The sequence below is a fragment of the Labrus bergylta genome, chromosome 19, assembly GCF_963930695.1.
Source record: "Labrus bergylta chromosome 19, fLabBer1.1, whole genome shotgun sequence".
Classification (NCBI taxonomy): Eukaryota; Metazoa; Chordata; class Actinopteri; order Labriformes; family Labridae; genus Labrus; species Labrus bergylta.
The window spans coordinates 3,542,219-3,554,778 of NC_089213.1; the positions used below are offsets into that span (position 1 = coordinate 3,542,219).

Genomic DNA, 12,560 nt, shown 5'->3' on the forward strand with positions numbered 1-12,560 from the left:
CTTTTTTAGATACTTGGAAAAACAATAAGAAAGAAAAATATACCAAAATTCGAAGACGTTCTTCCTTATTCTCTCCTAAAACATTTGTAGGAATGCAGAAGAACAAGACTCAGTGTTCATCTTTCAAATGAGACACCCTTTCATGTTTTCAGTGCTTGTTATTTAAAGGCATCGTCAGTACCATAGTTATGTTAAAAAGGACCAGTCTGGCCATTCTCCTCTGACCTCTGACCTCTGACCTCTGGCTTCAACAAGACATTTTTGCCCAGAGAACTGACACTCACTCGATATTTTCTCTGTAAAGCCTTGAGATGGTTGTGTGTGAAAATCTGAGTAGATTAGCAGTTGCTGAAATACTCTCTGCCTCTCTGGCACCAACGACCATGCCACGTTCAAAGTCACCTAAATCAACTTTCCTCCCCATTCTGATGCTCGGTTTGAACTTCAGCAGATCGTCTTGACCATGTTTACATGCTGAAATGTATTGAGTTGCTGCCAGTTGAACAGCTGTACCTAATAAATTGGCCGGTGAGTGTATGTCTAGATTTAACTTATGCTGTTCTGTAAGCTCTTTTCACACATGCAGTGAAGTCCTGGAGGATGAGCAGCATGTGTGAACACGACAGTGAAATCTTTCACTCCCGGCCAGATCCTGACTTTTCAAGTGTTTTTCTCACAACCGTTACAACGTGAAATTTCTGCAAGAAGTTTGTATGAACACTGCAGGTGATATTCAGAAAAGAATCCACTGTGAGATGTTGTTTACATCCTGCATCCTGGTGAGATCGTCAGGCAACTACTGAAGCTGCTTCATCGTGTTTTCTGCCCGCCAGTATGTCCTTCAAGTTCAAGTTCAAGTTATCTTTATTAGTGAAATGCACAACATAACAGGCAAAGCAGTCATAGCTGGCAATGACATTTGTGTTCCAAGCTCGCCTTAACAATGCAAAAATAAAATAAATGATTAAATTAAATTAAATTAAATTAAATTAAATTAAATTAAATTAAAAATTAAATTAAATTAAATTAAATTAAATTAAATTAAATTAAATTAAATTAAATTAAAATAAAATAAAATAAAATAAAATAAAATAAAATAAAATAAAATAAAATAAATAAATTCTCTTCATTGATTCTGTGAATACTTCCAATTACTCGCAGCAGTCACAAAACTATGGTCATAGTGTCAGACTCTGGTTTTCGGCAGCCATCTTGGCGCGTTCTTTTTCCCTCCTCGTCTACGTCTATCCTCTTGGGATGCTCACCCGAACCGCTCACATTTTTCAAGAGCGAAAACTGCAAGCTGTGATGAACCAACAACTCAGGAAGTTTTCAGGGGGAGGCTGCTTGAGAATTTCCAGAACATTTCAGCACCCCATATATAAAAAGAAATAGCTTTACAGTCATTTGTAAAGAGTAACACGACAAGAGACCACAAAGGACACAATAAGGAAACTAAGACGTTTAATTTAAAGATCATTTAGAGAGAAATTAGAGAAACTAGAAGCGCTGTGGGATAGAGGCCAATCAGGCCACATGAGGTCTTCATTTAAAGGACCGTATGCAGCATGTTCAGCCAACTGTGCAAGAATTGAGTACCTTCTTTTCTAATATGTATCTGCTGAAACATTATATTTTGACTGCATGGAGAGAGTGTTACAGTAAATAAGCTGTAAATGGAAAAACCAGGCCGGCAAGCTGGTAGCATCACATACATGTGTGTGTATGTGTGTGAAGTGAGACAGGCTGTGTGTAGGTGTGTCAGAGATAGGCAGAGTTAGACAACCAGTGTGTGTGTGTGTGTGTGTGTGTGTGTGTGTGTGTGTGTGTGTGTGGCTCTATCATCACCGTCTCCTCTCTGCTGCACAGACAGGTGATTAATAAACATTAAACAATCCCTCCTCTCTCAAACACACCGGAATCTGACGGGAAGAGCAGCATATGTTTGCCTGCAGGCACGGGGAGAGATGGAGAGCGGCCCCGCTGAGTGTCAGATAGAGGGAGAGGGGGGTGAGGAGGAAGAGGAGGAGGAGGGGGGATTAGGTGGGGGTTGACACAGGAGGGTAATGAGATAGGAGGAGAGAGAGAGAGAGAGGGACATACGGCAGGTATAGAGATGAGTGATGTTCGAGAGCGTGCGACACGTGTTCTGTGTGCGGTCCCTGGAAAGCGGTGATTGTGTTGAGCGTCTCGTCCCGGTTAAACAAAGTGAAGGAGAGCGCCGCAGAGGGGAGGGGTGCAGAACAGATGGGGTGAGGGGTGGAGGGGTGGGGGGGGGGAACAGAGGGGGTCGCACAACTGTCTCTGAAGTCCCAGGTTCAGAGCTGCAGCTGTGAAGCCCCCGCTGGAGCCCGGCATCCATACAGGGGCCATGACTTTTTTTTTAAAGGCCCTTGGGATGCTCACAGGCAATTTGTCCTGAGTACAGTGAGTATTGAGTCAGGCCACTAATTCACATCTAAATCTCATTAGGCTAGGCTAGCTCTTCACAAAGGGTTAAAACAATTACCCAATCAGATCATTTGGATGTTTATTGACACAAAATGAATAGAAAATATTTAGTAAGCGATAGAAACTTTTGGAATTTACTTCAAATCCATGCGAGAAGCTCTGCGCTAAATTAGCTTGCTTTGGGCTAACATGCTAATGTTTAGCACGGCTGTACCTCAACGCAACAATTGGTCAGAAACTGTAAAGATAACGATTAAGAAAAATCCTGACAGACATTAACACATATTTAAGGTTAAGCAACATGTTTTATAACCTTCGAGCTAGTTATGTGGCGCTAATGTTAGCATTCAAGCAACGCTGAAATGATCATTTAATGGGGAAGCAAATACATTTAAAATACCAGCGCATACATTAGTTAAAGCTAGGAGGTGAAACTCGCCTAATGTTTACAATCGTATGTTGTTTCACTATTAATGTGTATTGTTAGCTGGGCAGTGGTTTATCATATTGTTATCTAATTTATAGATTTAGTGCTGAAAGAAAACAAACAGCAATGACATGATTTACAGCTCAGAGAAATCAATTTTTAGTTCTTTATTTAATCCTCTTCATAGAAATGTCTTGATGGTCGGCTATTGATGGAGGAGTGGCTGACATTCGACATCTTAGTCAGTTCTTATTAATCATGTGTTTAATACAGATAAGGAGGAGGGGGATGTAAATCTTTGCAGATATTTTGAAGTAAACCAAAGTTTATGAGAATTTAAATCTGTTTTTTGGGGCGCATTTTATACCTTTGTTAGAGATACAGGACAGTAGAAAGAAGCAGAAATCAGTGCAAGAGAGAGTGTGGAATAACATTCAGCTAAGGTGCCACAGGTCGGATTCGAACCCGGACAGCCTGCTTTGTAGCCTTCCTACTTGGGGCGCGCTCACTAACCACTAGGCCTCCAGCGCCCTGACAATAGAACCTTAAGATCTGCAGATAGCACCAGAATAAACGTGATTACATTTTATCTTAAGGGAAACGTGAATTTTGTTGGCATCCAATTTAAAAGTTGTTGGAATATTATTCTTAAGAATACAAATGTTAGGAACGCAGTTGTTAAAGATAAAAAAGACAAAAAAAAACATTAACGGCTTAGTAGACAACTTTCAGATTATATTTTGAGATCAAAACAATGCTCTCTTTAGACACACCTCCTTCATCCCTCAGCTGCCCCTCCCTCCTCCTGCTTCACTAGCAGGGTTCTGTAAGGCATCGACAGCAGACCACGAGCACCAAAAAACACCTGCAATCAAGTTCAGGTTCTGATCATCATGCATGTTTGTCTTTTTAGGCTTTAGAAAATCTTTCCTTCTAATTAGAAAGTCCACTGATTCTCCTTTTTTAACTCTATTGACGACACCGTCATTGTGCCACTAGACACAGCTTCCCCAAGTGGGCGTGGCCGAGTCACCGTCCCCCACATGGTGGCAGGGCTGACGGTTGGAGAGGGAGGGATTCACTCGGAAAAAAATATGAATGAAATTAGTTTGAAACTTTGAGCGAAACATAAACAAGCCGAAGGAAGCGTCGTCCTGTCCATGTGAACACAGAGCTGAGAACAACACACCCAGAGGGAGTTTGACTTCATTCGGTTTTTAGGAAGGCTTTACTCCACAATACATTTACATCGGGTATGAATAGGGTACATTTGATTTTTGCTGTATTAATAGTCAGAATGTTTCGTATTGTACCTTTAGTTGCAGCCTCTTGACTCTCACTGTCACGTCAGTATTGGCATTAAGGTAAAGAGACCTCCATTTTTCATTTTCTTTACATCTTAATTGTAACATCCCAACATAAAAACACACTCGTGAAACTAAACTGATTGTTCTTAATTGTTTAATAATATATTACATTTATGTCGTAATACAATAATAATAATAACAACAGTAATAACATTAATAATAAACATACACAGAAAGTACAAAATGATTTGTTATTTTCTTTAAGTTACCAACACGCAGCACTTCAAAACAAAAAGAAAACAAATCTCCTTGTAGCTGCCTTTGACTCCTCCTTTTCTCACACTCCCAGAGGACTCAATTTCCCATGACCACCACTTTAAAAAGAACTATGTATGGAAGCATTGCTCGTCCAATCAGCTGGAGTTAAAAGTCTCCTCAAAAGTTCCAAAGGAGCAAAAGAGCAGGTTTGTTTGTCTCAGATATGGCTTACGACAATTTCCAGATGAGCTCAGTTCGAAGAATGTGTGAACGGGAGCGCGACCGATGGAGGCAGGGGGGGTTTCTAAAACACTGATAAAGGTGACATGTTTACCAAAATTTAAAAAATAAAGGTAGAAGTGGGGGTAAATAAAACTATACAGCCATATGTAGGAACTCATCCTGAATAGATGTTTAGTAGACGCCATCATGACACAAACCAGCTACTGAGAAGAGAGGTCCATGCGTCATGTTCGAGTGAGGTGGAAACACATTACAGTACAGATATCATCGTAAACCCCGCCTCCTCCACCAGAGGGGCCGCAAAGGGGTTCTGGGAGGTAACAGTTTTCATCCTGAGGGCGAAAGAAAAGACACCGAGGGGGGGTAACAGTCAGTCTTTTCCCCTCTTCCTTTCTGCCTCTCGTACATTAACACAGCAGTCCGTCCTCCGCCCTATTTGCGGTGCTTCATCTCCTTCTCGTGGTGGCTCTTCCCTCCACCTTCGCCCTTGTCTAGCATTTTGATCGCCTCCATCAGGTAGCTCTGGAAGGCGGAGAGCGCGGCGCAGATGGCGGGCGTGCCGAAGCCGTGGGTGAGCAGGCTGAAGTGGGTGAGGCTGCCCTGGACGCCGGGCTCCAGGCAGGGGGTGGGTCGACTGCCGCCCAGCGGAGAGCGGTCCTGGGACATGAGGTCCACAAACTCCTTACAGATCTCCCTGAGAGGAAAAAAAAAGAAGAGAGGAGACATTAGCGTGATATCATACCAACACAAGATGATCTGTACTTGCTCTCGACCTTTAAACTCTTCCTAAACTACCTCGTGCTTGGTAACATAAAATATATGATGGAATATACAGTATTCAACTGAAGCTGACACTTCAAACAGGTGCCAAAAGAAGGTCTCCAAACACCCAATAAAAAAGGCTGATGAGGTTGACTGGGTCTGAAAGTGTTTCAAATACAATTCTACAATTCACTTAGCAGACGCTTTTATCCAAAGCGACGTACATCAGAGAGTAAGTACAACACTAATCCATTCATACACTGCCACCGAAGCAGCGGGAGCAATGCAGGTTTAAGTGTCTTGCCCAAGGACACATCGGACATGTTGCTCAGCTGGGGATTGAACCCTTAAATGTCTGGTTGAGAGGCGACGACTCTACCAACTGAGCCACAGCCGCCCCCACTAAAATAAACACTAAAGACATGACAAGATGTTTCTTCTTTTCCACTTTGAATGGTTTCAAAGTCTAAAGAGCACAAACTGTGCATCTCTTTAAAATTGTTGTGGCTGCAACTTCCTCTTAAAAAATTGTTGGAACCATCCTACCTGGTACAATAAATAAATGCATATGGTAAACTACTCTGTAGCCTTACGAGATTTTATTGTATTCTAACATTTTACATTTAAAAAATACATTTAAATTCTGAAAATCAATTCGGTCACATTCACATGGTGACCATGGTGTCGAGCGTCTTTGGTCAGGCCAGGTGAGTTACAACAAGTTAATCCTAAACTGAATCAAATCATTTTTCTAACAGATGACATTCACATTCACAAATGAATTGGATATAATCAAAGCCTGAGATATGTATGTCCCATTGGTATTTCCACTTTAATTGATCAGGATTAGATATGCATCATTAAACCAGGTATCAAGCTCTAATAGATAAAACTCTAAGAGCTCACTTCATCAGTCTACACTTGGTTTTAAAACAGTTTGATGCACACTAGAAAAAAAAGACAAATCTGAAGAATCAGAGGACAAAATATCCTGACTAATTAATGAACTCCTTAGTGTGCTTGAAGGACCAAGTACACTGGATCCTACACTTCCCATAATGCAACTAGAATCCCGTTAGAACAGATAAAACAAAAACAACAGAGGGCCCAAAACGGACCCTTGGGGAACACCGTCCCTCTTTCAGACTCCATGGCCTTCACACGCTTTCTGAAACAGCTTGACGTCTTCAAGCCGACTTTAAAAAAATGTCAGGGATGTAATTTAGATTTTCTAAAACTTGACGAAACGCCTGAGACGATATTTTAAAGCTGTTCAAAACCACAACGATGTATCGAAGAAATTTAGAGTCCAATGTACACAATAGAAAGTAGAGATCATTTTTGTTCCATTTTCAAGTAATAATGATGTTTTTATAATTTCAAGAGGCTTTCAAATCATTTCTATTTGAATGGAACTTCCCCACAAATAGAAAACTGACTTTAACGTTCTCCTTTAAAGACAAACTTTGCGTTAGGATATCCAAACGTGTGGAGGAAGCACTCACTTTGTGGCGAGCAGCATGCTGCGGCGTGTTGGGAGCTGGTCCGGCTCGCTCTGCCTGCACAGATACTCAGCTGTGGCTCTGGCTGGAAACTCTGTCTCACACACGTAACCAAAGTCCCGCGCCAGATGGACGGCCTCACCTGCAGGAGGAGGAGGAGGAGGAAGAGGAGGATGAGAGTGTGTCTATTAAAACTATCTAGAAGAATCATGAACAGTGTGCTTCATTAGTTAAGTCTCATTTTAGATGTAAATCAAATACAATGTCTTAGAAAGTCTCTTAAAATGACACAACATCGATTTTTCTGTGAGTGCTCGGGTCAGGCCGGGTCACAAGACAAACTCTGCAGCCGTTTTTCTCACTTTCACCACTCAAACAGTTCATTGCTCTTTGGCTTTGTGTGGCAGGCGCACGCAGACTTTACAAACGACACCCTTCCCTTGTGTGTGGCCCCGCACGAAAGCAGCCACCCGTGCTCTGACTGTTTATTCATGTGTGCTCATGCAGAGATATTTTCTATGTGAATATGTGTCTGTTTCTGTCAGCATGTATGCAGGTCACTGTTTTTGTGTGTGTGCGTGTGTGTGTGTATGTGTGTTCTTCCCCTACCCTCCACAAGAGATGTTAGCAGAGTGACGTTGGCGGCCTTGCGGCGCCCGGCGGGCAGGTTGAGGCCAATCTTCTCCAGACGCTCTCTCAGACAGCGGCCACCATTCTTTGACTTCGCCCTGAGGGGGGACACAGAGACAGAGAGCAGTTTTTAGGAGATGCTGCTTCAGTGTGTGTGTGTGTGTGTGTGTGTGTGTGTGTGTGTCTTCTGTACCCTAGCTCTGTGTCTGTTTGTCTTTATGAGATTTGTCATGCTGTGTGTGTGTGTGTGTGTGTGTGTGTGTGTATGTGTGTGTGCTTTTATGTAAGTGAATGTGAAGCTGAAATCTTCCTTCAGTATGCTCCCTGTCAACACTGATAGGATCTTGTATCTTTTGGTGTTTTTTTGCAGTTCTTGCTCGACTTTCTTTTGCCTGTACTAATCCCTTTTTGTTTTTTAATGTCTAAAATGTAAGAACATTTTAATAATTACTTTTAAAAATATATTTTAAAGTCATTCATCTGATCGGCAGCAGTGGCAGAAGACATATTCAGAGACTTTTCTCGGATTCATCTTTTAATAAATAGAATCAAAATACTCCCAGCATTCAAAATGAAGTAACAGCAAAGCAGTAATGATTACGGAAGCCCTAAGTGGACATAAACCAAACAATTAATTTACTCAACAATCACATGGTAACGAGTAATTCCAGCTTGTTGATTGATATGTCGACTTATTTCTATGATTTTATAGTGATCTAGTTAAGGTAACAATCGGCTGGTCAGTACGATAGGCCGGACAACCACATGACATGCTGTCATTGCCGACACTGATGACGTAAGTTAAGTAAGTAAGTAAAGTTTATTTATATAGCAGTTGTCAGGAACATAAAACAAAAACGACAGTGGGCCCAAAACGGACCCCTGGGGAACACCACAAGTTAAGCCTGTTTCTATGTTTTTTTGTGCGTTTGAAGCTCTTGGGATATGAGATAATAAAGTCCAGATCTAAAGAAACCGAAACAGAGTAAATAAAATGTAAAGATGCATGTCCGCTTAGGGCTTCCTTAATTAGTAGAAAATGTCCCATAATTAAAAAAAAAAAGAAAAGTACATTGTGCAGATAATTGCCCCTTGTGAGATACTTTACTCATATTTTAGATTAATAAATTATATGGATTAGTGTTGATGTGGAATTTGAATTTGTTGCTGTTGTATTCGCTTTGAGGTGGGGCTAATTTGACAAGCTTTATGCACCGTTCAGTGGTTTATCGATACACAAGGAAAGTGTTTTTTTAAGCCTAACATATGATAAATCCTAGTTTACCAAGCAACAACTAATTCAAGCTTTGATATAGTTGCAAAGAACTCATTTTGTCAGTGTGGAAGTGTAGAGTGGAAGTGGGAAAACTCAAGAGAAATCCCTCATGATGATGGACAGCCGTGTATTATTATCAGAGGAGTCGCTGTTTGTCTCTGCTGATGACGCTATATGATATTTACTACGCTTCAGATCTTTTAATGATGTCCTTTTAAAGAATTTCAGCCCTCTACTCGAATCATAAAGTTGTTCTCTCGCCCCGGGGCTGTGGTTCATTAAAACACATTGCTCCTCTTGTGATTTAGTCCCATGACCCATTTTGGGTCCTCAGCATGGGGCCTCATAGTAAAGTTAAAGCGCTTCACTCTGAAAGCTTCCGGAGAATTAGAGGACATGGTTCATAGCAAAGGATGTGTGCAACCAAGAGTCACCCTTGTCATGTGGCTCAAAGCATGATAACGGCAATCTTTACTTACAAATTCAATACAAGGACGCAGCCTACATCACAGTGTTGACAGTACACCGGGGTAGTTCATGTTCACCATTTTACTAGAGCTACTTTTAAACAACTTTTAACACAAAATGAAGCTCAAGATCTTTTTTGTAACGGCTGTCTCTCCCCTGCTACCGCTGTTTGTTTGACTGTCAAACCCTGGCTCTCTGTGTTTTTTCTGCTCTTTCACAAAAAAGAAAGAATAAATATCCGGTATCATCCACGGCTGCTTTTAGAATAAAAATCTATGAGCTCGTGTGTTATTATTTGCACAAACAGATCACAACGTACAAGGTGCAGGTTAAAGCGCTGTGCAGGCACTTCCTTAGTAAACAAACCAAGATGGCTGCCACTGGTGTTTTGAACGGGGCATTACATCAGTGTTGAATAAAACTGGATGTTGGTTGACATTATGTACAAACGGTTGAAGTGTTAGCTTCTGAATCTTTTCATTCTTAGTGTCTGTATATTGTTGAACTAGAAGCCTACTGAAAATGTAAAAAGTACAATTCAAGGCTTTTGGGAGATCTTTCCTTCCCTGAATCTTCAAGTCTACTTTTAGATTTGTTAAATTAGATTATTATCAAAATATGGAGGCTATAGATGTTCTGTCTGATATGTTCATGATTGTGAACATTTGCTAGTTTCCTCCATGTTATTTCAGGTTTTCTTTCCTCATGTATCTTGTATAATGTTTGTATGTAAGGCGAGTCATTGTTTACTTGTTTAACGGAGCTGCCTCTCTCTTCCAGGACGCTCTAAAACGAAAACCACCAACAGATGTTTTTTTTATCCTTATCAAGTTATTTCATGAATTTGTTCTCAACCTTTCACGCTTGTGATCCAACAAATCTGTATCAGTTCAACAACACTTCTCCTCATCCTGTTTACATGAACACAACGAGGCCCAAATGAGGTTAATCCATTAAATGTGTAAAAAGATCGACAGCACAACTGCACCCTGAAAGTGAAGCCAAAATATTTAGAGCTCCCCCTACTGACTGGCTGGGGTACAGGTCATAAGCGCCTCCTCCTACATGTTAACAGATGGGACATGAGTCAAACTATCAAAATTAAAATACATGTCAAACTATTACATGTTCTGACATTATAGTTCTATCATGCAGATTTTGTAAAATTGTTAAATTGTGTAGAAGTTTATATTTTAGTAGTTACTTGATTTCTCCCTTTATTTAACTGATATTCTCCCTTTATTTAAAGGCTTTATATGCAATTTTTTGACCCAGCAGATGTCGCCCTTGAGCACCAGCATGAAACCAGAACAACTCGCTGTGCATTGTTGTGTTAGCATGCTAATGCTAGCGATCTTTATTATGCTGGTATCTTCACACTGCATGTAAATTTACCTGAAATGAGCGTGATCTAGAAACACAGTTAAGCAGTGAGTACAGTATGTTATTCTTCTTTTCTCTAGTCCCTCAATTAAACAACTTTTATACACGAGGGGAGGAGTCAGCCGGCCGTCCCGGCGATGTAAACAAACTGAAGATAGGACTCTGAAAACATCACAGACAGTGGGACTCGGGTGTTACACCCATTGTAGACAGTCATGACTCACAGAGTTATTTTCAGAGGATATACTTGATTTCTATTATATTTAAGTGTGAAAAATCACATTTAAAGCCTTTAACTGATGTTCTCCTTTTATTTAATTTAATCAATTTAATAAAGTTTATCTTTATGTAAAAATAAAATGGTATGACGTCACATTTAATAGCTCATTTGTGGCGCTGTGTACCTAATTAAGAGTGAACGAGGAAGAGTAAGAGGAAACTTAACGGAGACTAACAAAAGAGTTATTGAACTTTCCATAACAAGCGAGTGTCCGCTTCAAACCGCAACGAGAATCTGGACTGTACCAACTCAGGGGATCTTTGACGTTTTATCCGTAAGTGAGAATGTGTGCTTTGGTTAGTAGAATGGGCAGGATCCACCAGTAAGAGATCCCTTCAGTGCAATGTGCAATATGTGAGCGTCTGTCTTATTTTGGCTTCATTTTTGTACAAGAGGAGGAGGTGGAGACGTGTAGTCCATCTTTATATACAGTCAATGAGACAAACTTTGAAAACACTTCTACGACCACAGAGAGACTCCTCTTACCTCCGGAGGACTCCACCCAGCAGAGAGGCATTGAGGCACTCTGGCGGGGAGAGGCGACGCTGCACCTCCCCGACTGTCACCTTGTACTTGGAGGTGGAGCTTAGCAGCGAGAGGCGACCTGGGACCGAACAGAAGACCTCGGCCGGGTTGGACACGGCTCCCATCCCGAGACCCTCCTTACACATGGACAAGGCGGACAGAGACGAGCCGTTGAGCTTTGACGGGATGGGAACTGGTGCGAAAATTGGATAAATGAAGTCCAAAGGAGAAAACAAAGTTAGCATACAAACTTTTCAAAACAACATCTCAACAAAAAAGCAACAAAATGAAGATGCAAAGTGGAGCTAAGAGATCAGGGAGGAACACAACTCATCAATCTAAACATATGTCATACGTGCAGTGACAGTATTGTTGTGTGAATGAGTGTGTGACAGCACTCCTCCTCCTCCTCCTGATTAATCTATTCAGCGTAATGTTCTCCCTCACGTCGACAGCTCTGATCCTGGAGCGCTGCTTGTTGATTCTGTTCTTTAAACTGCAGGTGGTTACATTTTAGCTGCACATTCTCAAATAGCTGTGCTTCACACCTCACAGGAGCTCGATTCACGCTCGCTTTTCTGCACAGCGGTAAACTTTCAGACTCTGAAAAAGGTTCTGGAGGCGGAGGAGGAGGGGTCATCACCTGAAGCCACTTTAAGGGTTTAAATTTGAGAGGGGCACGCCTTTTTTTTTAAAAGAATATTCTCCCTGATTGGATAATTCTCAACAATACCTGTTGCTGTGCTGATTTTGTTTTCTGGACTACAACTACATACCTTTTTCATCACATATTGTTTGCTGGGTTAATTGATCTTTAGTTTGGTCTTTAAATGCTCAGAAAATACATTTTCAATAAGCTAAGCCTCAATGGTCTCGTCTTAATTAAACCAAAAGGTTTACAGTTTACTGTCACTGACCGGTAAATAAATGAAGGTAAAGAAAATCCCATTTTCAGAAGCCGTAATCACAAAGAAAACTTCCCAAATTTCAAATGAAAACAGTTCCTTTAATTAATTGAATGGATTTAATCTAATTGACACATGTAGTT

The 12,560-nt window shown here is 41.0% G+C and overlaps 1 protein-coding gene across 4 annotated transcripts in view; it reads right to left on the reverse strand.

Annotated features, from left to right (window-relative positions):
• Nucleotides 1-4,322: 4,322 nt before the first annotated feature.
• Nucleotides 4,323-12,560, reverse strand: part of tfap2e (transcription factor AP-2 epsilon) — a 16,177-nt gene continuing 7,939 nt past the window's right edge. For 2 of the 4 annotated variants that reach the window (XM_020655149.2, XM_020655150.2), the window contains exons 4-7: nucleotides 11,474-11,705; nucleotides 7,560-7,678; nucleotides 6,954-7,092; nucleotides 4,323-5,380 (exon numbers count right to left, since the gene is read on the reverse strand). In XM_020655149.2, the coding sequence (XP_020510805.1) occupies nucleotides 5,119-5,380; nucleotides 6,954-7,092; nucleotides 7,560-7,678; nucleotides 11,474-11,705 (752 nt within the window). In that variant the 3' untranslated portion in view covers nucleotides 4,323-5,118. Of the gene's footprint in view, nucleotides 5,381-6,953; nucleotides 7,093-7,559; nucleotides 7,679-11,473; nucleotides 11,733-12,560 lie in introns of all 4 variants that reach the window. The other 2 variants (XM_065948372.1, XM_065948373.1) reach the window with 1 other exon arrangement.